Below are 21772 nucleotides of genomic sequence, written 5' to 3' on the forward strand. Positions count from 1 at the left end.
TGTCAAAAGCATATGTAAATCAGACTGTTGGGAGAAAACAGAAAGAAAACTGACTAAATGTTAACTTTGTAAGGTTTGGTGTATATTCTATACTGAAAAATAGTTGACAAATGACTATTCAAGAAATACTATTGATAATGGTTCCCAAAGGGAATTTTATATTTTTAAAGATAAAATGTTTTTATTCTAAATATTTATGGAAATTCTTGCATGAGAGAATGAAAGAAGTAAGTAATGGAGATATAGTCATCTATATTTTTAATATCACAGAAAGATTTTGAAATAATGTTTTCTTTTGGAAAATATTACTTAGAAATTCTTTAGTTTTATTCATAAATACATATATTTGTGAAATTATGAAAATAGCATTGGTAAATATAGTCCACAAATCTATGTGGATTTAACTAAAAATATTTTAAACAAATACAATGTACCTCATCAGTTTCTAGTGTAGCAGTAACTTTATTTCAACGGAATGACAATTCTTTGCCATTAATGTCCATCAGGTTAATGATACATAATTTACTTTATATTCATATTCTTAGATTTATATTTTATGTTTTTCGTTAAAAGATTTTTTTTTTGGAGCTAATAGGAGAAATCGATTCAGGGTTTCAAAGAAACCCAAGCTGTGTTCCAAAGTTTTGTTCCCAGTGATGGCCACTAGATGGCAGGGCTACATTATTTAACATTTGTAGATCAACTTGGATATGAGGTTGGAAGGTTCCCCTGTGAAGAACAATTCTGAGAGTATTTTCTTCACTTCTTAAAAAAAGAATAAGTCAATAATGTTTTTAAAATTGGCTTTTAATAAGATGGAAAATCTATGTAATTATGATCACAAATCAGAGCATCTATTTGTTAAAAACAGCTTTTTAATTCCCAGGCATGGTAGGTGTTTTACAAACCAGTAATGACACAATGACAACTGAGTGATGAGGGCCTTTTTTAGTAATTGAGATTTATTTCCTTTTCTGTAGGCAGTAAATGTGTTTTGTTATTACCTGTAGAGAATTTGATTCATGGTGTCATTCCCTCCTACTTCGCCCCCCACTTTTGCTTATGAGATTGGAAATCTAGAAGCTTTAGGTTGAATTCAGCCATTTATTGTGAGGCCTGTCTTGTTATGTTGTCCTATATATTCTTGTCTATTGTCAATTATGAGCTCAGGGAGTAGATGCTAATTGATAGTGCATGTTAAATACCACAGTGTATTTGAAAGTGACCGTGGTGTATTAGCCCAATTACCCAGATAAGAATATTGCCCTGGGAGAGCAGTCCTCACGTGAAATGTAAGGTAGAGCAGTTGTGAGTTTATTGTAGTTCATTTTTCTCCATCAACAGAATTTTTTAAAGTACTCTATTTTACCTAATACCCATTGTGGTGCTAGGATCAGAATTGTAGTTTATCAGAACCTAATTCTTTATCAAATGCTAGGGAGTAGAAGTCATTTCCTTTCTCTTACAAGAAGTCCTTCACACTTCATGAGACCCAGTATGAAATGGTATAGTCTCTTACATCTGAAGTAAAATCGAGTGTTTGGGTGGCATATGTGATTTTGATTACAATGAAAAATTTATGCCTGAGACTTACTCATTCTTCCTTCAGCATTCATCTCAGTGAAGAATTGCTTTTTTAAAAAATCTTATTTTGAAGGAAAATGATTTTCTTTTTCAAATAACTGTATCTAGCAATAAACTCTGCTCTAGTGATTGGCAAACTTTGCCTGTAAAAGGACAGATAGTTAATAGTTTAGGCTTTGTGGGTCATAAGGTCTCTGTTGCAACTGCTAGACTCTGCCACTACAGTGCAAAAGCCACCACAGACACCACCTAAATGACAGCAGGGCTGTGTTCCAATAAAACTTTATTTACAAAATAGCTTGCTGGCCATATTTCACCCAAGGGCCATAGTTTTGCTGACCCCCAAGTTATTCTATCATTAATCTGTCATACAAACAGAATGAGTGTTAACTGTTTTAAAATTATCTTGGAAAGAGAAATCTGATTTTTTTTTTTTCAATTTAGCTCAATTAGACCACCCCAGCAAGACATAAGAACTAACGAAGAGATAGTAGAGTGGCAGTGAACGTTATCAAATTGGCCTTCACCCTGGCTTGATTATTAACTAACTAGGTCACTTTTTTGCCAGTCATCTTATCTGGACATGTAAAAAGAAATTAGTCAGGAATATCACTTTCCTTTCCTGATATCCTCTCAGTTCAAACATTTGTTTTCCTCGATGAACAGGATAATTAGTAATGCTCCAGTTCCTGAAATCTGTAATCTTGGATCATTATTAGGTTTTTCAAGGAAAATTCCTGAATTCATATTATCATAAAAACAGGAATGCACATTTAAATAGGAGCCTGGCTTAAAATAAGGATACCTTCACTTCTTAGTGTTGGATTGTTGGGCCCAAATCTGGCCTGTATGATTTTTGAAAGGTTATGTATGTTGATTTCACTATATGTTCTCAGAGTCCTGGTCTTTAATCCCTATGTATAGTTTAAACTTTGCCATTGATCGAAATGTTTTAGGATACAGTTTTTTGCCTGATTCAATAAAGTAGAAGTCATTCTTTGGTTTGCTTCCTGATTTCTGATGAAATGTGTCCCTTGATGAGTATGATGGAAAGCAGAAGATGATGTATTCTTAATAGACTAAGCTATATTTGGAAAACTAATGTTTCACACTCTATTTTTTAAAATTTAATTTGATTAAGATGTTCTGCTGTTTGCACAATCTAGAAAGGAGTTATGAAGCTGGATAAATACAACAATTCTTGAGATTCCACACTGGGTCATTCAAGGAAAATTAACCACGTGATGCTACTGACAGTTGAAATGGCATTTGAACCTTAAGACCATTAGGGTCTGAGCCTGACTTCAGAAAGTGGGATCTGGAGATGGGCAGTTGATTGCAGCTCCACTCAGAATTTCAAAGCTTCTTTCTGCATTCTCTTCCCTCAGCCTTGATATAGTTCATCTTTTTGGCTAAAAGAACAGTTTCTTTCATATCATTATAATTTTGGGGAGACCTTGAACAGAAAAGTAAGGTAATTTAACGGCACTTATTATTTCTTGAGTTGGAATCCATGTGCGACCTTAGCTCTTCTATGTGTCATAAGTGAGGTCAGTTGAAACAGGGACCTGGCTAGGCAGGGGGATGGGAGCATTTTGGCTGTGACATCAGTGAAATTTCTCCTTGAGGTCCTTCGAAAAAAATGATATTATTTATAACAGCCCTAGTTCACTTGAACACTGTCTGCAATCTTTGAGGTATTTACAGAAAAAACTAATACTTTAGAAATCACTAAGATAATGAAATAGTTTTCAGTATTTTCCAGAGAGCATTCGTCCCTTCAAAGCCTCCTTTTGACTTACAAGGGATTAGAAGGCGAGGAAGACCCTGGCACTCCCTCTCTGTGTTAATTTGCCTGTGTTTCATTAAACGTTTCTCTGACACATGCACAGAACTGAACTGCTTCATTATAAAATACAGTGTTTACTAAATATCAGGAATAAATTTTCATTAAGAGTAATGTCTGGTAATGAAAAAACCAGTAGAACACAACTTTTGTGAAATAAAGTATCATAAACCTACCAACATCCTTCTCACATCTTTTGGCTGAAACACTGGGATGTTACACAACTCAACCCAATGACGGTAATAATATTTGCTGTTTATATAACACCAGTCTTCTGAGGAGCTAAATTGACTTCACGGGTATTGTATAATGAAACCTCACACCATGGCCTGGGTGAGGAAAGTGGTTACTTTCATTTTATTAGAGAGGAAAATAAGAAAGGTGAAATGGCTTATCCACATTTTCATCAGAGGCCAGGAATCAAGCCTTCCAGATTCCCTCTTCATTGCTTTTTTATAAAAATGAATTCCTCTCTATGACAATAAATATTTATTTGCAGTGGAAGTACTAAGAGGCGTATGCTTTACTGGCTGATAGAATATAGTAAGGGACAGAGTCTCCCCCTTCCCCAGTAAGTTTACCATCTAAATAAGACAAACAAGACAAGACATGAAAATACATAGCGTTGGCGTTTAATTTGCACTGCTTAGAAGTAGTTGGCTCCTGGTTTCAATTTCTTCTCTTGAAGTCACATACATATTTCATCCTCTGAATATTCTGGCAATGTATCCGGCTAAGAGCTATAAAGTGATTTAATTTGTTTTTTGGTAGAGCATTTTATGTCGGGGTAATGGATTTGTGCATCAGTGGCAGCCTGTAACATGGCTAAGTGTTCTGATTGACAGAACACCCACGTTCAGACTTGTTTATTTTTTGATAAGGAAAATGCCAGCTAACTTAGTCCATATGTGCTCTTCAACAAGAGAAGGCTTATTCACATGTAATGGACACTCATTTAAAAATAAAATGACAAGGCTTATGAGAACAGTAATACACATGAAAATTAAATTTTCTTTTCTCCTTTTCACTTAAAAATGTCTTTTTAAGCATTAATCTAATTATTTAAACTAATACTTAATGCTAACTTTATCAATATGTTAAAAAAAATTAACCTCTTTAACTTTTAACATCAGGGTATCTTACTCTTATTTGAAGGAATAGAAATTTTAAAACATAGTAGTTTGGAAGCTATAGCAAAATTAAACAAATATATAAAGCATTCCATTCACATAATAAAGATACTAGAAATCATATGACTTGAGCAGACCAGAACTGGATTCAGAAATTACTATAAAATCTATTTCTTAAGCTTTGGAAAAAAAAACCTGAAACACCATTGTCTTCTGATGTCCCCTCCATGGCACCTTCTGCAGAAGTGCTTTTGCTGAGAACTTGTTAGTTCTTTGTCAGGAAAATGAAGCTGAGCATTGTCAAGAACCATGAAGGGTCTGAGAGTTACCCTACCTGCAAGTGAACAAGTGAGCTTGCCACAGTTCCATGGGTGCTGGCAGAGGACATGAGTGCCTGGGTCAGAAACAAAAACTTGTTTACTCACAGCAAAGAAGCAATAGGAGCTTCACATCTGAGCTAGTTCTCCTGGCCCATGAAGTCTCTTAGGGGTGATGGAGAGAGGTCCAAGTAATTGCCTTGCACAGCATCAGAGCTCAGAACCCCTGGCTTGGGGAAACTAACTCTTTTATAATACGCAGTAAACAAACTTGCTAAACCTTTGCTTAGAAGGGAGAAATTATCTTTATTACACCAGACAGTAAGGAAGCCTGCCCTCTGCACATCTCTGTTGTGCAAGGCTGTATGTTATTCAAACACCTTTGAAAAGATAACTTGGAGAAAAGGACAGTTCTTCTGCTTACAAAATGTGCAGAAATTCAAGAGACCCATGGAGAATTATCTCCCAGAAAGCATTTTCATTAATGTTTCATATTATGATGCAAATTTGACATTTCTGGTTCTAATGTAGGAATTAGTTACTGTGGATTCAATTGGGTACTTCAAATCTGGTGGTTTATCTCTTGATAGGGAATAGGAAAAAGTAGTTAGGAAGCATTATTATTAATATTTTATTATCCAGAGAAACAAAATGATCTGGACATGTTTATACTGTCTCACTACCACAGAATTTGTATTAGTGCCCCAGCACATAATAGGTGCTCAAAAAAGTATTAGCTCAACGTGTTCTAAGAAGTATGGCAACTTGACTAACCTAAAAAACCATGACCTGCAGTGGTTTCTATAGAATACCAATAAATGATGTCTAAAATTAATCTGAGTTTGATATAGTTTGGTACATGATGTACAAGGACTACATGTTAATACAGAAAATGATGGTAATAAAAGTAATGATGTATAATAACTTCATTTAATATCTTCACCTCCTTGTAAGGAATCTTAAGCATCATATTATTTCATTTTACTTCAATGTATCTAATAGAGAATAGCTATTATAATATTATATAGAGTTTTACTTAGAAGAATAAATAATAATTACAGTCGTTTTGCTAAAATGTGAATTAATTGAACTCAAGGTTTTATTGTGGCAAATAATGGTAGAGACTTATAAATAAATACAGTAATATAGTTTTAATATTTTTGCCATCTTTCCATGAGATTAAAATCATTCATATTTTGTAAAAGAGAAGCAAAATAATAATTTAATTAGAGCCTTATAAAAGTTTATGTTTTTAAATTTTGTATTTGAGACATACAAAAATATATTAGCGTCAATTATAACATATAAGGAATCCCCCAACTGAAGCCTTAGAATATCATGAATAACTTACTTTTAAGTGTCATTCTTTCCCATCCCATCCCACCCTTCTACCTCCTTATAAGAGCTAACCACCATCATGAAATTTGCATATTCCTACCATTAAGCAAGGGTTAACATATTCTGTCAAGGTTTTAATCTCTCAGAATCTTCCACTCAAGAGTATTTTCTCTTCCTTTATTCACTGATTTGTTTATGGAATTGTGCTAGGAGTAAAGTATACAGAGGTGAGGCAAACACGCCTCTGTTCTGAGGAGTTCTCAGTTTGGCGGACGGTTATGATGGTTGGGACCTGCTGTTGAACTGTTGATATTAGGCAAGAATTTGTGGGTTGCTATAGCATCCGATATTTGTTAGCAGGATCTCATTCCACTAGAGCACATGTGGTTTTCTAGACTCTGTGGCAATCTTGGAGAAAGTCAGAGATGAAATAACAGATTGTCTTCAAATGCTTCAGTCCAGCTCTGAATTTTATTGGCACTTACATATTCCACTGTTTACTTCATTAAGTGAAATCTTTTTCTCTTGCGTCCCATGCAGAATGTGAAGGATGACGGACAGCATGTGTGGCGACTCAAGCACTTTAACAAACCTGCCTACTGCAATCTTTGCTTGAACATGCTGATCGGCGTGGGGAAGCAGGGCCTCTGCTGCTCCTGTGAGTATGTTTGCTTTGCCCGGATGTCATCACCTCTGGTGAGAAGCGATTGATTTCGTGAAATAGTCCTATTTGTAGACGGAGTTAAGAAAATCACCTGACCCTTCCGTACCTATGATTTATCTTTCCCTGAAGTATGTTTCTGAAGGTTTAGATCACTCTAGTTTTAACTCTCTTCAATTTTGGAAAACCTTCTTCTTGGAAAAGAAATAAGGACATTTCCCCATTCACTAGCCATTTTCTTTCCACTGTAGTTTAATTTATTCATGGTTCCCATTTCTTCTGGGAGTATTATGAAAATATCCATTGGTCTCTCATATTTATATCTTATGCATATTTGTCTTTTTTCCTTCCCTAAGTTATTGCTTTATTCACATTGTCTTCCTATTATGAGCTAATTCCTTTCAGTCTTTTAAAGATAATTGATTGATTATCAGTTTCCATTCAAACTAAGAAATCACAAGGAATACACACTAATCTTATACCTCAGGCACATGATTCTTAATTCTATAATGAAGAAAATCTAATATATGGTTAATGGATATTAGAACCCAAAGTGTTGCCAGTTCATGAATTGTGGCCATTATTTTTATTTTGGTACACTTATCTTTACAATATTTATTTTATTCTATGGCGTACTTTCTGGTAGTATATGTAACAATTCATAAAAGGCACTTAAGAAGTTTTAAATAAACAACATGTATACCTGAGGAACTTTTGCATTCCCTGATGCCTCTGCTAAAACAGAGGGAGGGCTTCCCTGGTGGCGCAGTGGTTGAGAGTCCGCCTGCCGATGCAGGGGACACGGGTTCATGCCCCGGTCCGGGAAGATCCCACATGCCACGGAGCGGCTGGGCCCGTGAGCCATGGCCGCTGAGCCTGTGCGTCCGGAGCCTGTGCTCCGCAACGGGAGAGGCCACAACAGTGCTCTCACTGTTGAGAGAGAGTCTCCCGTGTACCGCCAAAAAAAAAAAACCAGAGGGAATATTGAGTCCTCCTCACTAAAGTGTGACTTTGTCTTGGTCCAGCACGTTGTCCATCCACGCCCTTTTCTGCAGTGTATGGAGTTACTGAAATTGTCAAGTTTATTAGACATATCCCATTTTCGTGCATTTATATTAAATCTAATTTTTTACCTGGCTTCCATATAATACATAATTTTCAGATATTATTTTTAGCTAACAGCTTCTTTGGTAGCATATTTGGGAGTTGACTTTCTCTCAGATGTTTTATTTTACATTAAAAACCATATAGTAGGTACACTTTTAAGTGATTTCTTACGTGTTTAAGGATTTCAATAAAGTTACATAAAATTACCTCGTGCCGCTTTAGAGGGTAGTTTCTAGTGGCCACATTTAAAAGGCTGTTTATACCAGAACATTCTCCATGTACAAAGGAAGCAATTTGTTTTCAAAGTTTTATTATTTTTAAGGAAAATAATTTTTCATGGTACTGTCTATTGATGGGAGCTTATGAAACAAAATGGTAATTCTCAAATAACATGGGCAATATCATATAAGAGTGAGAACCTTGCTCACAAATTTTAACTGATTAGTGTGCAAATGTAATACTCAACATTATTGCCAATGTGGAAGAGAAGAGAAACTGCATTTTCTTCCTCAGTGTTGCCAAAGGAAATCACAGAAGTGGATGTTTGGGAATAGTTTTACTATATAAATATTATATTTTCATTCTAACTTCATGCAGTGGTCAATTTTTGTTTGTTATGTTGAGAGAGCTGCTTGGTTGCTTTTTACTTAATTTTTATTCTATGTATTTATGCATTTAGAATTCTTAATTTGAAACCAGTGTTTTATTAAAGAGTATCTGTATATGACCCTGAGTTATATTGAGAATCAAGCCATGAAGTAATTTAAAGATGCCAATAAAGTGTACGTGTTGGTTTTTTATATACATTATACGTTTTATATACACACACACATATATATGTTTGTACATGTGTTTCTATACATATTTGCAGATACATATAAAATTTTGCATATATATATATATATACAATACGCTGCCCAGCAAAGGTTGTTCCTTTTGGACAAACAGTGCCACGATGGCAATGAGGGATGAAGTTTAACTGAAGGCCTGGCATATGATGAAATCTATTCTCTGGAAATAGACTAATCAGCCATTTAAGGTTTAGATAAATCAATAGACAAAATAGCATAAACTCATGGGCTTTTATTCCCATGCCTGCCAGCTGCTCTCATGCCTATACTTTGTAAAATATAGATCTCTTCCTTCTAGCAAATGACACCAAGCCATTTGGCAGTCATCAATTTGTCTTTAGTATGTTTGTCATCTGGGAATTATTGTGAAAAATTTGAGTGAGGCCTGATTTAATTAAGCATTTCCTGCTATTGCCATGATAGAGGAGTCTTGGTTCTTCACATGCATAATATTTCCTGTACTAATTGGCCTTTTGTATTCCATGGTAAAAACAGTCGAGTTGGACTTTTCCTTGATGTGGCTGATTGGATTGATTAGGGAGCAGTGGCTATGAAACGAGCTTCTGTTAATGTCATTCTTTCTGTATAAAATTGCAATCAGGACCAGGATTAGCTCTGAATTTGCGTACATGTTTCCTTTCAGTTTGCAAGTACACAGTCCATGAGCGCTGCGTGGCTAGAGCACCTCCTTCTTGCATCAAGACTTACGTAAAGTCCAAGAAGAACACTGATGTAAGTGTGTGGCCATGCTTGCCTTTTGAGGGTGGTGTTTATGGATGCCTCCTCTTACCACGGTGCTTCTGTTGTGTTCTAGGTGATGCATCATTACTGGGTTGAAGGCAACTGCCCAACCAAGTGTGATAAGTGCCACAAAACGGTTAAATGTTACCAGGGCTTGACAGGACTGCATTGTGTTTGGTGTCAGATCACAGTGAGTAACATCGAAGGATAAATCTCTAGCATTCACTCACGATGAAGATGGTATATCCCATGTTCTCTGATGAGTCCTATCCTGGAAGGCCATTCTGAATTTTAGACTAAGTCCAAGTTAGCATAAATTCGTGGGGGCCTCTTATAGCATGTGTGGCTCCCAAAGGGATAAATGTCAAGGTCAGATTTGTACTCATAGAATCGAGAATTTTAGAGCTAGTGACAACCTTAGAGATAATACTGTCATAAGGTGTTCAATCTGTACTCCATGGAGTTCTAGGAGCTGCCAGGAAGGTAACCAGACACCATGGCTGTGGGTGGGCAGTGAGCCTGGGATACTGACTGGGTAGAGCTCAGCTATCCCTCTGCCCGAAAACACTTTTCTGGTAAAATTTTCTATTCTACGTGTTCTAAATTTATTCCAATCATAGAATCTATGGGCTTAAAAAGGGTAGCACAATGAATAATGTGGTACAAAGACTTAATTTTATAGTGAGGACACTAAGACCAAGAAAAATCTATGCAAATCATCAATGACCACATGACTAGGTAGAGATGCAGGTGGTCCATATTTTAGTTCTTGATGCTTCTAAGAACTCACTTACCCCTTCTTTACAACATGGTGTTGCCTTGCTCCTTTAGTTAAATCATAAATTGAGGGATAACAAATATGGATGTAAACGCTAGTCATTAACAGTATTGACAGTCGAGAAAGAAGAGATCACTTGGTCTTTCCCAGGAAATCTTAGCACTCTACCTAGTTTGCTTAATTGTCAAAGCTGCTTCAAGTAACTTCTGGAATAAATGCAGTTGTTAGATGGTACCTCTAGTGTTTCATGTTGTACTTCTGGAAATTAATTAGAACGCACATTTTTAAGAATAGCCGTTTTTTACAATTTGGTCCAAAAACGTTTATGGGGCTGGGTTTTTTCCCCCATCGGATGTGTTTTCTTTTTACAGCTAGTGTATGAGTCATCTTGTTATAGGACAAATTATTGCTTTTGTGGAAATAAACTGGTAGGGAGCGTTGTTTCAGTTAAGCAGATACGTTTCTCTGTAGTGCCCCTCAACACCCCTCCCCAACACACACGCTATTTAAAATTTTTTCTTAAACACACACACACACATACACACAGGATAATGAGAAAAACAAACTGTGACTTGCATTTCAAAAGTACAATTAAGTACTTTTTAAAAATGAACACATTTTCTTCAATCATTTTCAGCTATTACTCGGTTAAATTATATTTACATTTGAAATTTCCTCAATTATGAAAGACAGTTTTATTTTTTTGAAGTGTTTGGTTATTGTAATAAAGCATCTAACAATGTTTTAAATTACACATAGAAATTACTTAAACATGTTGAGTTCTCAGTTTTAAGAAGACCAAAACTATTTCATTTTTTTAAAAATTTGGGCCATTAAAAAATATTACTTTTCTTTTTTTTTGTTGCTAAGCATTTATAAAAATATTTCGGTTTTATTTCTGATCTTATAGGAGCCCGTTCCTCTTACTTTCCCCATAAAGTGCATCTTTCATTAATTATATCTTTACTATAAGCTGAAGTTAGAGAATATCAGAGTTTATTTCTTCGTTGTATTTCAAGTTATTTTGCCATCCTTCATACATTTTTTTTTTTTTTTTTTTTTTTTTTGCTGTACGCGGGCCTCTCACCATTGTGGCCTCTCCCGTTGCGGAGCACAGGCTCCGGACGCGCAGGCTCAGCGGCCATGGCTCACGGGCCCAGCCGCTCCGCGGCACGTGGGATCTTCCCGGACCGGGGCATGAACCCGTGTCCCCTGCATCGGCAGGCAGACTCTCAACCACTGCCAGGGAAGCCCTCCTTCATACATTTCAAGTGTAATGTTTTAGATCTGTTATTTTCTTTCCTGTTTTTTTTGTGTGTGTGTGGTACGCGGGCCCCTCAATGTTGTGGCCTCTCCCGTTGCGGAGCACGGGCTCTGGACGCGCAGGCTCAGCGGCCATGGCTTACGGGCCCAGCCACTCCGCGGCATGTGGGATCTTTCCGGACCGGGGCACGAACCCGTGCCTCCTGCATCGGCAGGCGGACTCTCAACCACTGTGCCACCGGGGAAGATCCTCCTATTTTTATTTCTTGAAAAAAAACCAATGTGTTTAAAGTTAGAACACTCTAAAAATATGCATTGCTGGGCTTCCCCGGTGGCGCAGTGGTTAAGAATCTGCCTGCCAATGCAGAGGACATGGGTTTGATCCCTGGCCCGGGAAGATCCCACATGCCACGGAGCAACAAAGCCTGTGTGCTACAACTACTGAGCCTGTGCTCTAGAGCCCACGAGCAACAACTACTGAAACCGGCACACCACAACTACTGAAGCCCATGCACCTAGAGCCCGTGCTCCACCACAAGAGTAGCCATGACAATGAGAGGCCCACACACCGCAACGAAGAGTAGCCCCTTCTCGCCACAACTAGAGAAAGCCCACGCGCAGCAACAGAGACCCAGCACAGCCAAAAATAAAAATAAATAAATTTAAAGAAAATTAAATAAAACTATGCATTGCTACCTTTCCTAATAGAAAAGCTTTTGGAGATTTTAACTTTCTTTACTTGACTCCTCTTCTCCTTCCCCCATTTAATCTCTATGAGGTATATCTTCTGCCCTTTTCATTCTATGGGAATCATTCTCCTCAAAGTTACCATTGCTAACGGTCTTATTGATAATCAGGGCATCTTGAGATTTTTTTCTTGTTTTATATTCCATTTTGTTTTTCTTGTTTTCTTTCTTTCGTTTTAGTGGTTCCTCTCATCTGTGACTCCAAAATCTGTATTTCTAGCCCAGGCACTCTCCAGTTACATATTTATATTTGGTCTTGATCCTGTTCCTAGTGTTGTAAGAAATTAGGCCTTTCCTTTTATAGGAAAGAAGGTGCTACCTGTGGATAAACTCTGCTTTTTAAAATCTAAGGATTTCATATCTAATTCAGTTCAGACAGCATGTCCCTAACATCTTATTCTTAACAAAAGATCAGAGTGTACATGAAGATGACTCTTTGGTCACTACAGCAGAGCACAATATCAGCTGTAAATGTATTTAAATCCCGAGTTCTACTCAGGACACAGGCTAACCAGGGACCACTGAAGGGTGTAAGGCAGAGTCAGGGAAAAGTGGCTGCCCTCTTACTAAGCTCTCCCAAGACCTGAGGCTTCTGGCTAACTTTAGCCTGGTTTGCTGTAAACCATGATCTCCGGGGTTCCTGTGGGTGTTTGGTTTATGAAACAAGACTTGATATTTTTATGTAAGTCCTCACGTATCCAGAAGAATATATATAGCCTTCTTAAAAATAACTTCAGCCTCTGTGCTGTTTTGGTTTTTAATGTTAAGCAATTATAAGACTATATCTATTAATTTATAGATTTTTTTTGCCTAGGTTAAACAGAGGATATTTACCTCTAAACATTTATATATTTAGTATAATTATACTTTCTTCCTGAACTATTGTATGAAAATTTTAGTATAAAGTTGATCTGCTTTTGACTGACACTTACACTACTGGTTGCCTTTAAACAAACTGAATCTACTTTCTTATGTCTTAATGCTTCCCAGAAGGTGCTATTAATATAGCAAAGAACTAGCAGAAGTTGCGATGGGATATGGCACCGTCAAAGCTGAGCTTTAGTAAGACCTATCTGAACGGAGTCCGTGAGGAATAGACCGCAGAGAGAAACAAAGATAACGAAACCTGGCTTCATTTCAGTGGTTTTCCAAATGTCATCACTTCCTTTGTACATATGACTTTTGGAAATGGCTTGAGTTTTAACTTAGTCATAAGTTAGACTGACCAGATTCTTAAGAATGTCTCTGTCCAACCAGTAAGATAGTAACTGTACCATCTTGGGCCAAGTATGTAAAAAGCTTTGGCCAGCTTCCTAATTTGTAAAACGGACTTAATGATACCTATTTTGTAAGATTTTTGTAAGAATTAAATGGATTTTTTAAAAAAATGTATGTCATTGTGTTCAGGGAAGGCCCTATACCTACTAGTGCTTATGGAAGGACAATTATTATCATAGTGAAAACTAGCTAAAATGTCATGTGAGGGCACAAAACCCATCCCGTGGCTCACAGAGGGCACTCCATGAATGTTACTCATGCCATCTCTTACTCACTTCTGGAAGGGTCTGTAGTCGCCCAGTCTAAGAATAGCACCTGCATATTCTAAAAGCACCCAGAACCATGTGGTCCCGAATATCACTAAATCCTAGACTAAGCTGATTTATTTATATTCACTAAGAACAGCTATTCCAACTGTATTCTATGAGACATGGTAACATCAGGCTTGCAATCATTGGAAACAGAAGTCAATCTCTTTTATCCTTGTCTTTCACCTCTATTTCATATATCCAACCTATCTCTGAGACTTTAAGTTTTCCCCTTAAAATATCTCTCTCAGATTTGAGTTTTTTGTCTTCACCATTCACAGCCCACGTGCAGGCTCTTAGCACCTCTTAACTAGATTAGAGTCAGAAATCTTGGCTTATCTCCCTAACAGAAGGTACTTTTCCTATATCACAGGCTGCAAACCACCTCCAGAGTCATCTTCTGAAAATACTAGTTTGTTATCATATGCCACCTTCAGCAACCTATAATAGTCCTGTGATAATAAATGCAGCTCTCACCTCTTCCTACCTCAACCTGGTTTTTACTTCTCCAAATATCCGACCCAAACCTAAGCACATGACGTATATAGTAGTCCCCTGTATGCCCAGTCCCTGCTGTAGCCGAGCATGTCTGTTGACAGGCCTCTGGGAAAGCCATGCTTCCCCCCTATTTTGCTTACTCTAGTATTGCCCTGAAGGCACCCACCTCAAATTTTGACTATACCTCAGGAATCAAATTAAGTTCCACAGTTTCCTTGAAATTTTCCTTGATAATAATGTTTGCCATTTTCTAAACACTTTCTAGGCTTTTATTCCACACCAAAGGAAAGACTGAACTGCTGTCCAGCAGTGTCACGTCTGCATGCTAGCGTCATCTACACTGTTAGACTACAATCTCACCCAGCTCCGGGTCCAGTATACACATTTTTCTTCTAATAACCCTAAATCTTGATGGAGTGCTGACTTTCGAGGAGGTCCTCGATAATTCACTTTCATGACTGATAACACTGTTCTTCTTACTGCTAAATGGTGAATTTTAAATGCATGATTTAAATTTTTTTTTAAATCATCCTGTAATACTCAAATCTGCATCAAATATACAAGTATGTGTAGACAAATGCTTAAAGATAAAAAAACCATTTTAGCACCCTTTTTTTATTCAGAACCTGTGGCTTCTTGGTATAATACTATTTGCCATTATGTAGATAGAATGTTAGGCTCTTAGAACTGGGTTTTATCTCCTTCTGTAAATCTAACCACTTAAAAAATAAAAACAGAAAAATCCTAAGTGAGAGCAGCATAAACTACCTTCTACCATTAGGCAACCATTTCCCCTGGGCTTTATAATTCAGTCAGCCGGGCTGAATGTCATCATTGCTTCTCTCCTCCTCCCCTTGCTTACGTTCTCTGATTCTTAAGATCACACTGTTTATACCTGTTCATTTCTGCCATGAACATATTTTCTTGACATGTAAAACCTCTATTTAAAACATGTTATCGTTTGCTCCGGTTGTGGTAACATACCCGCGGTCAGGCAGGACTCGCAGGATGGGAGGATGATACATGTCATTTGAGCTTCGCAAACGAAAGCTTATACAATGACTGTGGATTATTGACTTTTGGTATCATGTAGGGCTGCTACTTCTTTTAAAATAGTAACTCCTTATTTCTGTTCCTGCCTTGCCCCTAGGTTCTTCATGACCATTTTTTGTTTTTTTAGATTCCATATATATGTGTTAGCATACGGTATTTGTTTTTCTCTTTCTGACTTCATTCTGTATGACAGAATAAAGACGCAGACCTACTAGAGAATGGACTTGAGGACATGGGGAGGAGAAAGGGTAAGCTGGGACAAAGTGAGAGAGTGGCATGGACATATATACACTACCAAATGTAAAATACATAGCTAGTGGGAAGCAGCCGCATAGCACAGGGAGATCAGCTCGGTGCTTTGTGACCAGCTGGGGGGGTGGGATAGGGAGGGTGGGAGGGAGGGAGACACAAGAGACAGTAGATATGGGGATATATTTGTACATATAGCTGATTCACTTTGTTATACAGCATAAACTAACCATTGTAAAGCAATTATACTCTAATAAAGATGTTAAAAAATAAAAAAGTGAGGCAAATACCCCCCCCAAAAAATAAAAAAAATAATAACTCCTAACAATAATGTTTAAAGGTTTCCGATGCCTTTAAAATAGAAAGGTTCATGCTTTAGCCAATGCCAGCATTAAGGCAGCACCCTGAAATGGCAAAATGTTAGAAAAAATGTATATAAACCAGCAAATGTACCTCTAAATCTGGTCACTTCATTTTTCTGTAGGAAAATGATTTATTTCTTTTTTGACTCCAAATTCTTATGAAAATTTTTTTTTCTATTTTTCTCCCTTTTGACTTCTTAGATTACATTGCTTTCTTCTCAATACAATGCCTTCACTCTTTTCTCAACTCCATCCAGTAAACACACACACACACACATCATTCACACATTTTCTTTTTCTTCCTAAATTGAGACAGCTGTTTTCAATAAACATAGACCTGGCTCTAAATTAGGTGCTATTGGAAATTGTCATAAACTCTGAAATTATTTCCAAGTATTTAATTCACTTCCAGGAATAGCTGGTTTATATTTTATGAATTTCCTAGGTAAGGGACCAATTCCCTTAACATGAATGGACGTTTCTGTACATATAATAAAATAACGACCTGAGATTTTTATGCCTTACTCTTTAAAAATGCAGAGGTAAATGTGAACAAAAATAAAAACACTTTTAAAAAGGTAACGATTTCCTTTCTCTGGGGCTTCACTGGCCGTTTCATTTAAGAGGCAGGATTCATCAGTGTTCTAGTTTATTTCTCTTCTTGACGAGGCTTTTTCTGTTTTGCTGATTTGGGATCTGGGTTATCTTTAAGAATTGTCAGACTTCAGTATCTTATTGACACTGAGAAGGACTCAGCTGTGCTGTGACTTTTTCTGTAAAATGTCGTGGTGACCAGTGTTAGCAACTTGTTTTTATTGCTGGTTATATTCACTTTTTTTTTCCTTTTTACAGTTTTACTGAAAAATAACATACATGCAGAAAAGTATAACTATCTTAAGGGTAGAGCTCAATGAGTTTTCCACAAATGAGCACCCTGTGTAGCCACCACCTAATCAAGAAACAGAACATAACCCATTTTGCGGTAGTTTTGGGGGAAAGTACCTTTTAAATTCTATTATATGGTTTCTATTTTGTTGATATTTGCTCTTTTTTAAAAAAGAGACTTTATGCAGAAGTTTTAGTTTCACAGCAAAAATGAGGTTCACTTTTAATCTTGATAAATAGTCCTGGGAACTATAAGCATTTTCTCATTGGCTTTCACGTTTTATATTTTGTCCTCAAGTATGTCTCTGAGCAGTATGATAAATGCACTAGACCTGCTATACACCTTGTGGAATGATCAGTATTTTCCAACATGGTGTCCTCTGGTTTGACACTCCTGGTTGTAAATAATCTCATGATGTTGATGGACATCCAACTATAACAGCTGCCAGACTCCAGTGTTCATAAAAGTATAAGGCACCTTGCACATTATTAGTTAATACAGACTTCTTGGGGAGGAGAATTTTCTTGCACTGCGTCTCCCTGTTTCACTGATGATGATATGGTTACTGACCTCCTTGTAGACCCTGCTATATGCCTAGGTTCTTGCAAGACTCTGCCTTGCAGCTGCCTAGACAAAACTTGGGAATATGGACCACGTGACAATCAAAATGGACAATGCCATGCTGGTTTTTATTTAGCTCTGCAGACAGCAGTATTTCATAGGACCATTTGCTGGTACCTATGCTCTGAAACCCTCCAACCTCAATACGAAGAGTTACCCTTTACACACACATTCTGTTTGGCTTATCAACTGTGTGATTCTACCTGAGTCCTCAGTTCCTTTTTTTCCCCCCTGCTGGGAAACTAGCCTAAATGCCAAAAAGCTGTCATTAAATTCATGTTATCTTTGTTATCTTTCCTTACATCTGGTAACCCTCAAATAACTGTATAGAGAGGTTAGTCATCCCTTATCATATCAGTTGTAGATTGTTAGAAACACATGGTATGGAGGCATGGAGGAGGCTGAGGCCCTCAGCTTATGTACCTGTGGTCAGTGCCCTGCATCTCTGTCCTTCAGAGTTGCATGTAAAGCTTCACTAACTGCAGTCAAGAGTGAAAATCAGTACTTTCTCAATGTGTACAGACAGAATTTTTTTCTTACATCTCTTCGTAGAGCCTTGCATCCTTGGCTGTCCTTGGTGTCCCTTGGCCTGTGGCTCCATCACCAAATCTCTGCCTCCGTTGCCACATGGCTTTCTTCCCTTCATATCTGTCTCCTTATGTCCAGATTTCTCTCTTCTTATAAGGACACCAGTCATTGGATTAGGACCCAGCCTAATTCAGTATAACTTCAACTGAACTTGAATACATCTACAAAGATATTTCCAAATGAGTTCATATTCACAAGTACTAGGATTTAGGAAATCACTTGGGGAAAGACCAATTTAACCTGTAACACTTGGTAATCTATTGGTTTAAATCCAAAATTTCAGGGCCATGATTTATTCTAAGAAAATTAAGTCCAATAAATTAATATATTTAAACCAGTCACTGATTTTGTTTGGAGGAAACTTTGCATTTGCCAAGTGAGTGTCTGTTAATTTATTCCTATTTTGCATGTGACTTCAACTGCTTCTTTATCTTCAATACCTCCTGCCTCTTGACAAAGATCAGCAATTCCTGATAAGATTAAACCACTTTTCAAAAGGAGTTTACATCCACTGAGAAGCAGAACTGCTAATTATTGATGAATGTGTAAAGATACTTTTATTTCATGTAATGTGGCCTAGTGTGAGTTTATTACTGTGCAGGTAGCCTTAACTCCAAGGCAGGACGTGACAGATGTTTTAGATTCAAGGACGACAGAAATACCCCTTCAATAGTGGTGAGGTATACTATCGCTAAAAGTAGATCAACCCCATTAGACTCCTATGGTTGGTTGTTAATTAACTGTTACAAAGGTAGGTTTGTTGCGGAAATTAATTAATGTAATCATGACGTAAACGGGATGGTTTTGGATTCAAAACTGAAAAATGAAGCAGCTCCTTTTTGGTTTTGAACAAGACGTTATTTTATTAATATGTATCATTTTTCTAAAGTATGGATATTTATATTAAACTGATAGGGAGTGGAGGGCAGATATACCCCTAGATGCCTTTAAACAACTACTACTTTAGCAATTCTGTATGGTTCCAATAAGAATTATCATCTCAGTTTTTTAAAAAATCACTATTTAATATACTATGTTATAACACCTTAATTTAAACTTGTGACAAGGTTGATAAAAATATCAGCTTAGATTTTTACATGTAGAAAAGGAAATAACATGTTACATGATTATACACATACTTAATGTAGAGCTGATAAATATAAATTTTTATAATCATAATCGTCTTCTTATATTTATATCCTGCTCCTACTGAGATGAATCTCTGGTTACATTTACATATTGAATTAGAAAGTTAAAACTAATGATGGGATCAATTATGCCCCATACTGAGCTGTGCACTTTGGAATGACTTTGAGAAAACAGGAGGGTCAAAAAAAAAAAGCATCCACAGTGCGTAGTAGTTTCAAGATTATGCTAACAGATAAGCCAAGGAAGGACTGTAATGGACAATAATGTGTGTTTGTCAAAGAAATCAGGCTTTTTGGTAGAAAACCTAAAGCACATTTCTAATATAAACATTTCTGAGAACTGGAAAATATATAGGCTGGGTCACAGAAGTTGCTAAACAGTTTATTTAAGGTAGAACATATATAAGGGCAAATGTAGTATGAATCCCTTTATGATCTTGTTGGTTTGTTCTTGTAATTCTTTAAATATATTTGCTGTATCTTGGGCAAAATATAATCTGCTTCATGTTTGCTGTTGCCATGCAAAATTTGATAGTGTCCCCTTTCTCCTTTCCTAGCTGCATAATAAATGTGCTTCTCATCTGAAACCTGAATGTGACTGCGGACCTTTGAAGGACCATATTTTACCACCTACAGCAATTTGTCCAGTGGTGCTGGTGAGTTTTTCCTTCTCATCATTCTGCTATAACTGGGGGTGTCTGTGACTAACTGGTACACTCTACCACTCAGTGCTTCCAGAGATCATTTTTCCATTGATCAAGGCAGAACTCAATAGACCTAAAATACCTCATGGCTTCAGAAAATACCCCTTTGCCCACTATATTTCCTTTTTCCTTCGTGGCACAATAAACGTCTTAGTAAGGTATGCTGTAACTGAAGCTGACTCAGGTTTTATCACTTAGTCATGCTGTAGTTACCAGAAATTGTATGGGAAGAACACTTCCACATTTTACATGTTTTATAGATCTGGTTTCCCAGAATAATGAAGTTATTCTTATGGACAGTTTTGCTGGAGATGCACGTTATGTATCTGCGGTCGGGAGGTCTTTCACCTAAGTCAGAGGCTACTTAGAATGAGGACACACACCTTGAAGAGAGTTACGCACTGCCATTTAGGTGTATTTTATCTTTCATTAGTGAACAATAAATTTACCTGCAAAATAATTCCTTGATTTAATAAATATACAAGGGAAAAATGTGTAAGTGAGGTAATCCTGAAAAGAACAAATCTTGATAGAAAGAGAAGCAGCTATTCAAAGGTAATATTCATATTACATTTCAAAATCCAAGTTTTTTCTAAAGTGAAACAGTTATTTTACAAAACAAACTATCATATCTATAATGCAGTTCTCATTTTTTTAAAACAACATGGAAGTTAACTAGCTGGAACTTCAGTTTGATATAATAAAAATACAACAAGTAAGAAATGTTAGACAAATACTTTTCTAAAGGTCAACTTAGAAATTAATCAAATTACTCAATTTGCACCCACTTATGATTCATTTTGTAATTATCTGTAAAATGCTGGTTGTATCTAAATTCCTTTATTTAAAAAAAAGAAAACTCTCTTCTCAAACTGCAAATATAAAGCAGAAGTAAATACCTCCATGGGGCTGAGGAGAGCAGTAACTAATTCTAAATTTCCTTTCTTCATGTAAGATATATTATACATCTTGTAGTAAATAAGATTAATTAAAAATAATGAGAGCCATATTAAAATACATTTTAGATGAATTTTGGTATTATGTTCTTTTGTAGTGTTTTCTTAAAGAGAAAGAACTTATAAAATTTTTATATATTTGCATTTTCTTTAAGAAGTGTAGTAATTTTACTGTTTTAGATGCATCCTTGTGCTCAGATTTTAACTATAAGAAGAAATCTATTATGTCATTCTGTTATCCAGCTATCTAGGTATAAAGCCCTGTTCAATTCAGTGAGACTACTTCTTTGGCCTACTTATATCAACCTCTGGTCTTACAAGTTCAAACATGAGATACATTCTTTTATTATTCCATCCTTGCTTTCTTTGAGAGAATCAAAGGTAAAGAACATGGGTTAAATGAATAGTCCTGTCTCTAACAATCTTGCAAACTCTTTCATTGCTTTTGTAGATACTTTTGATTCTGAAGATTTACTTTCACTCATTAAATCTTCCTGTGGTATTTAATCATGATTTGTAGCTCGACATTTGCTACGTTATCATTTCCTTGGTACTGTATACTCTGAAGTATTAAGCACTGCTAACCACCTCTTCTTTCATGAGTGTCTGCCTTACCTTGACACCCATTATACTATCGTCTCCTTATTCTTCTTCTGCTTCTCTGGATACTTCCTTTTAATATCTTTCCTAGCTTTCAAGATTTCAACCTGCCCCATGTTGGCTCATCCGTACGCCCTGCCCTCACATGCCACAGCTTTC

General features: G+C 36.6%; 1 protein-coding gene across 24 annotated transcripts in view; it reads left to right on the plus strand.

Annotated features, from left to right (window-relative positions):
• Positions 1-21772, plus strand: part of DGKB (diacylglycerol kinase beta) — a 909303-nt gene that overhangs the window by 407517 nt on the left and 480014 nt on the right. For all 24 annotated transcript variants that reach the window (XM_079932538.1, XM_079932527.1, XM_079932534.1 and 21 more), the window contains 4 exons: positions 6756-6873; positions 9478-9566; positions 9649-9765; positions 19911-20009. In XM_079932538.1, coding sequence (XP_079788664.1) covers positions 6756-6873; positions 9478-9566; positions 9649-9765; positions 19911-20009 — 423 coding nt within the window. The remainder of the gene's footprint in view (positions 1-6755; positions 6874-9477; positions 9567-9648; positions 9766-19910; positions 20010-21772) is intronic.

The sequence above is a fragment of the Stenella coeruleoalba genome (assembly GCF_951394435.1).
Source record: "Stenella coeruleoalba genome assembly, chromosome: 9".
Taxonomy (NCBI): Eukaryota; Metazoa; Chordata; class Mammalia; order Artiodactyla; family Delphinidae; genus Stenella; species Stenella coeruleoalba.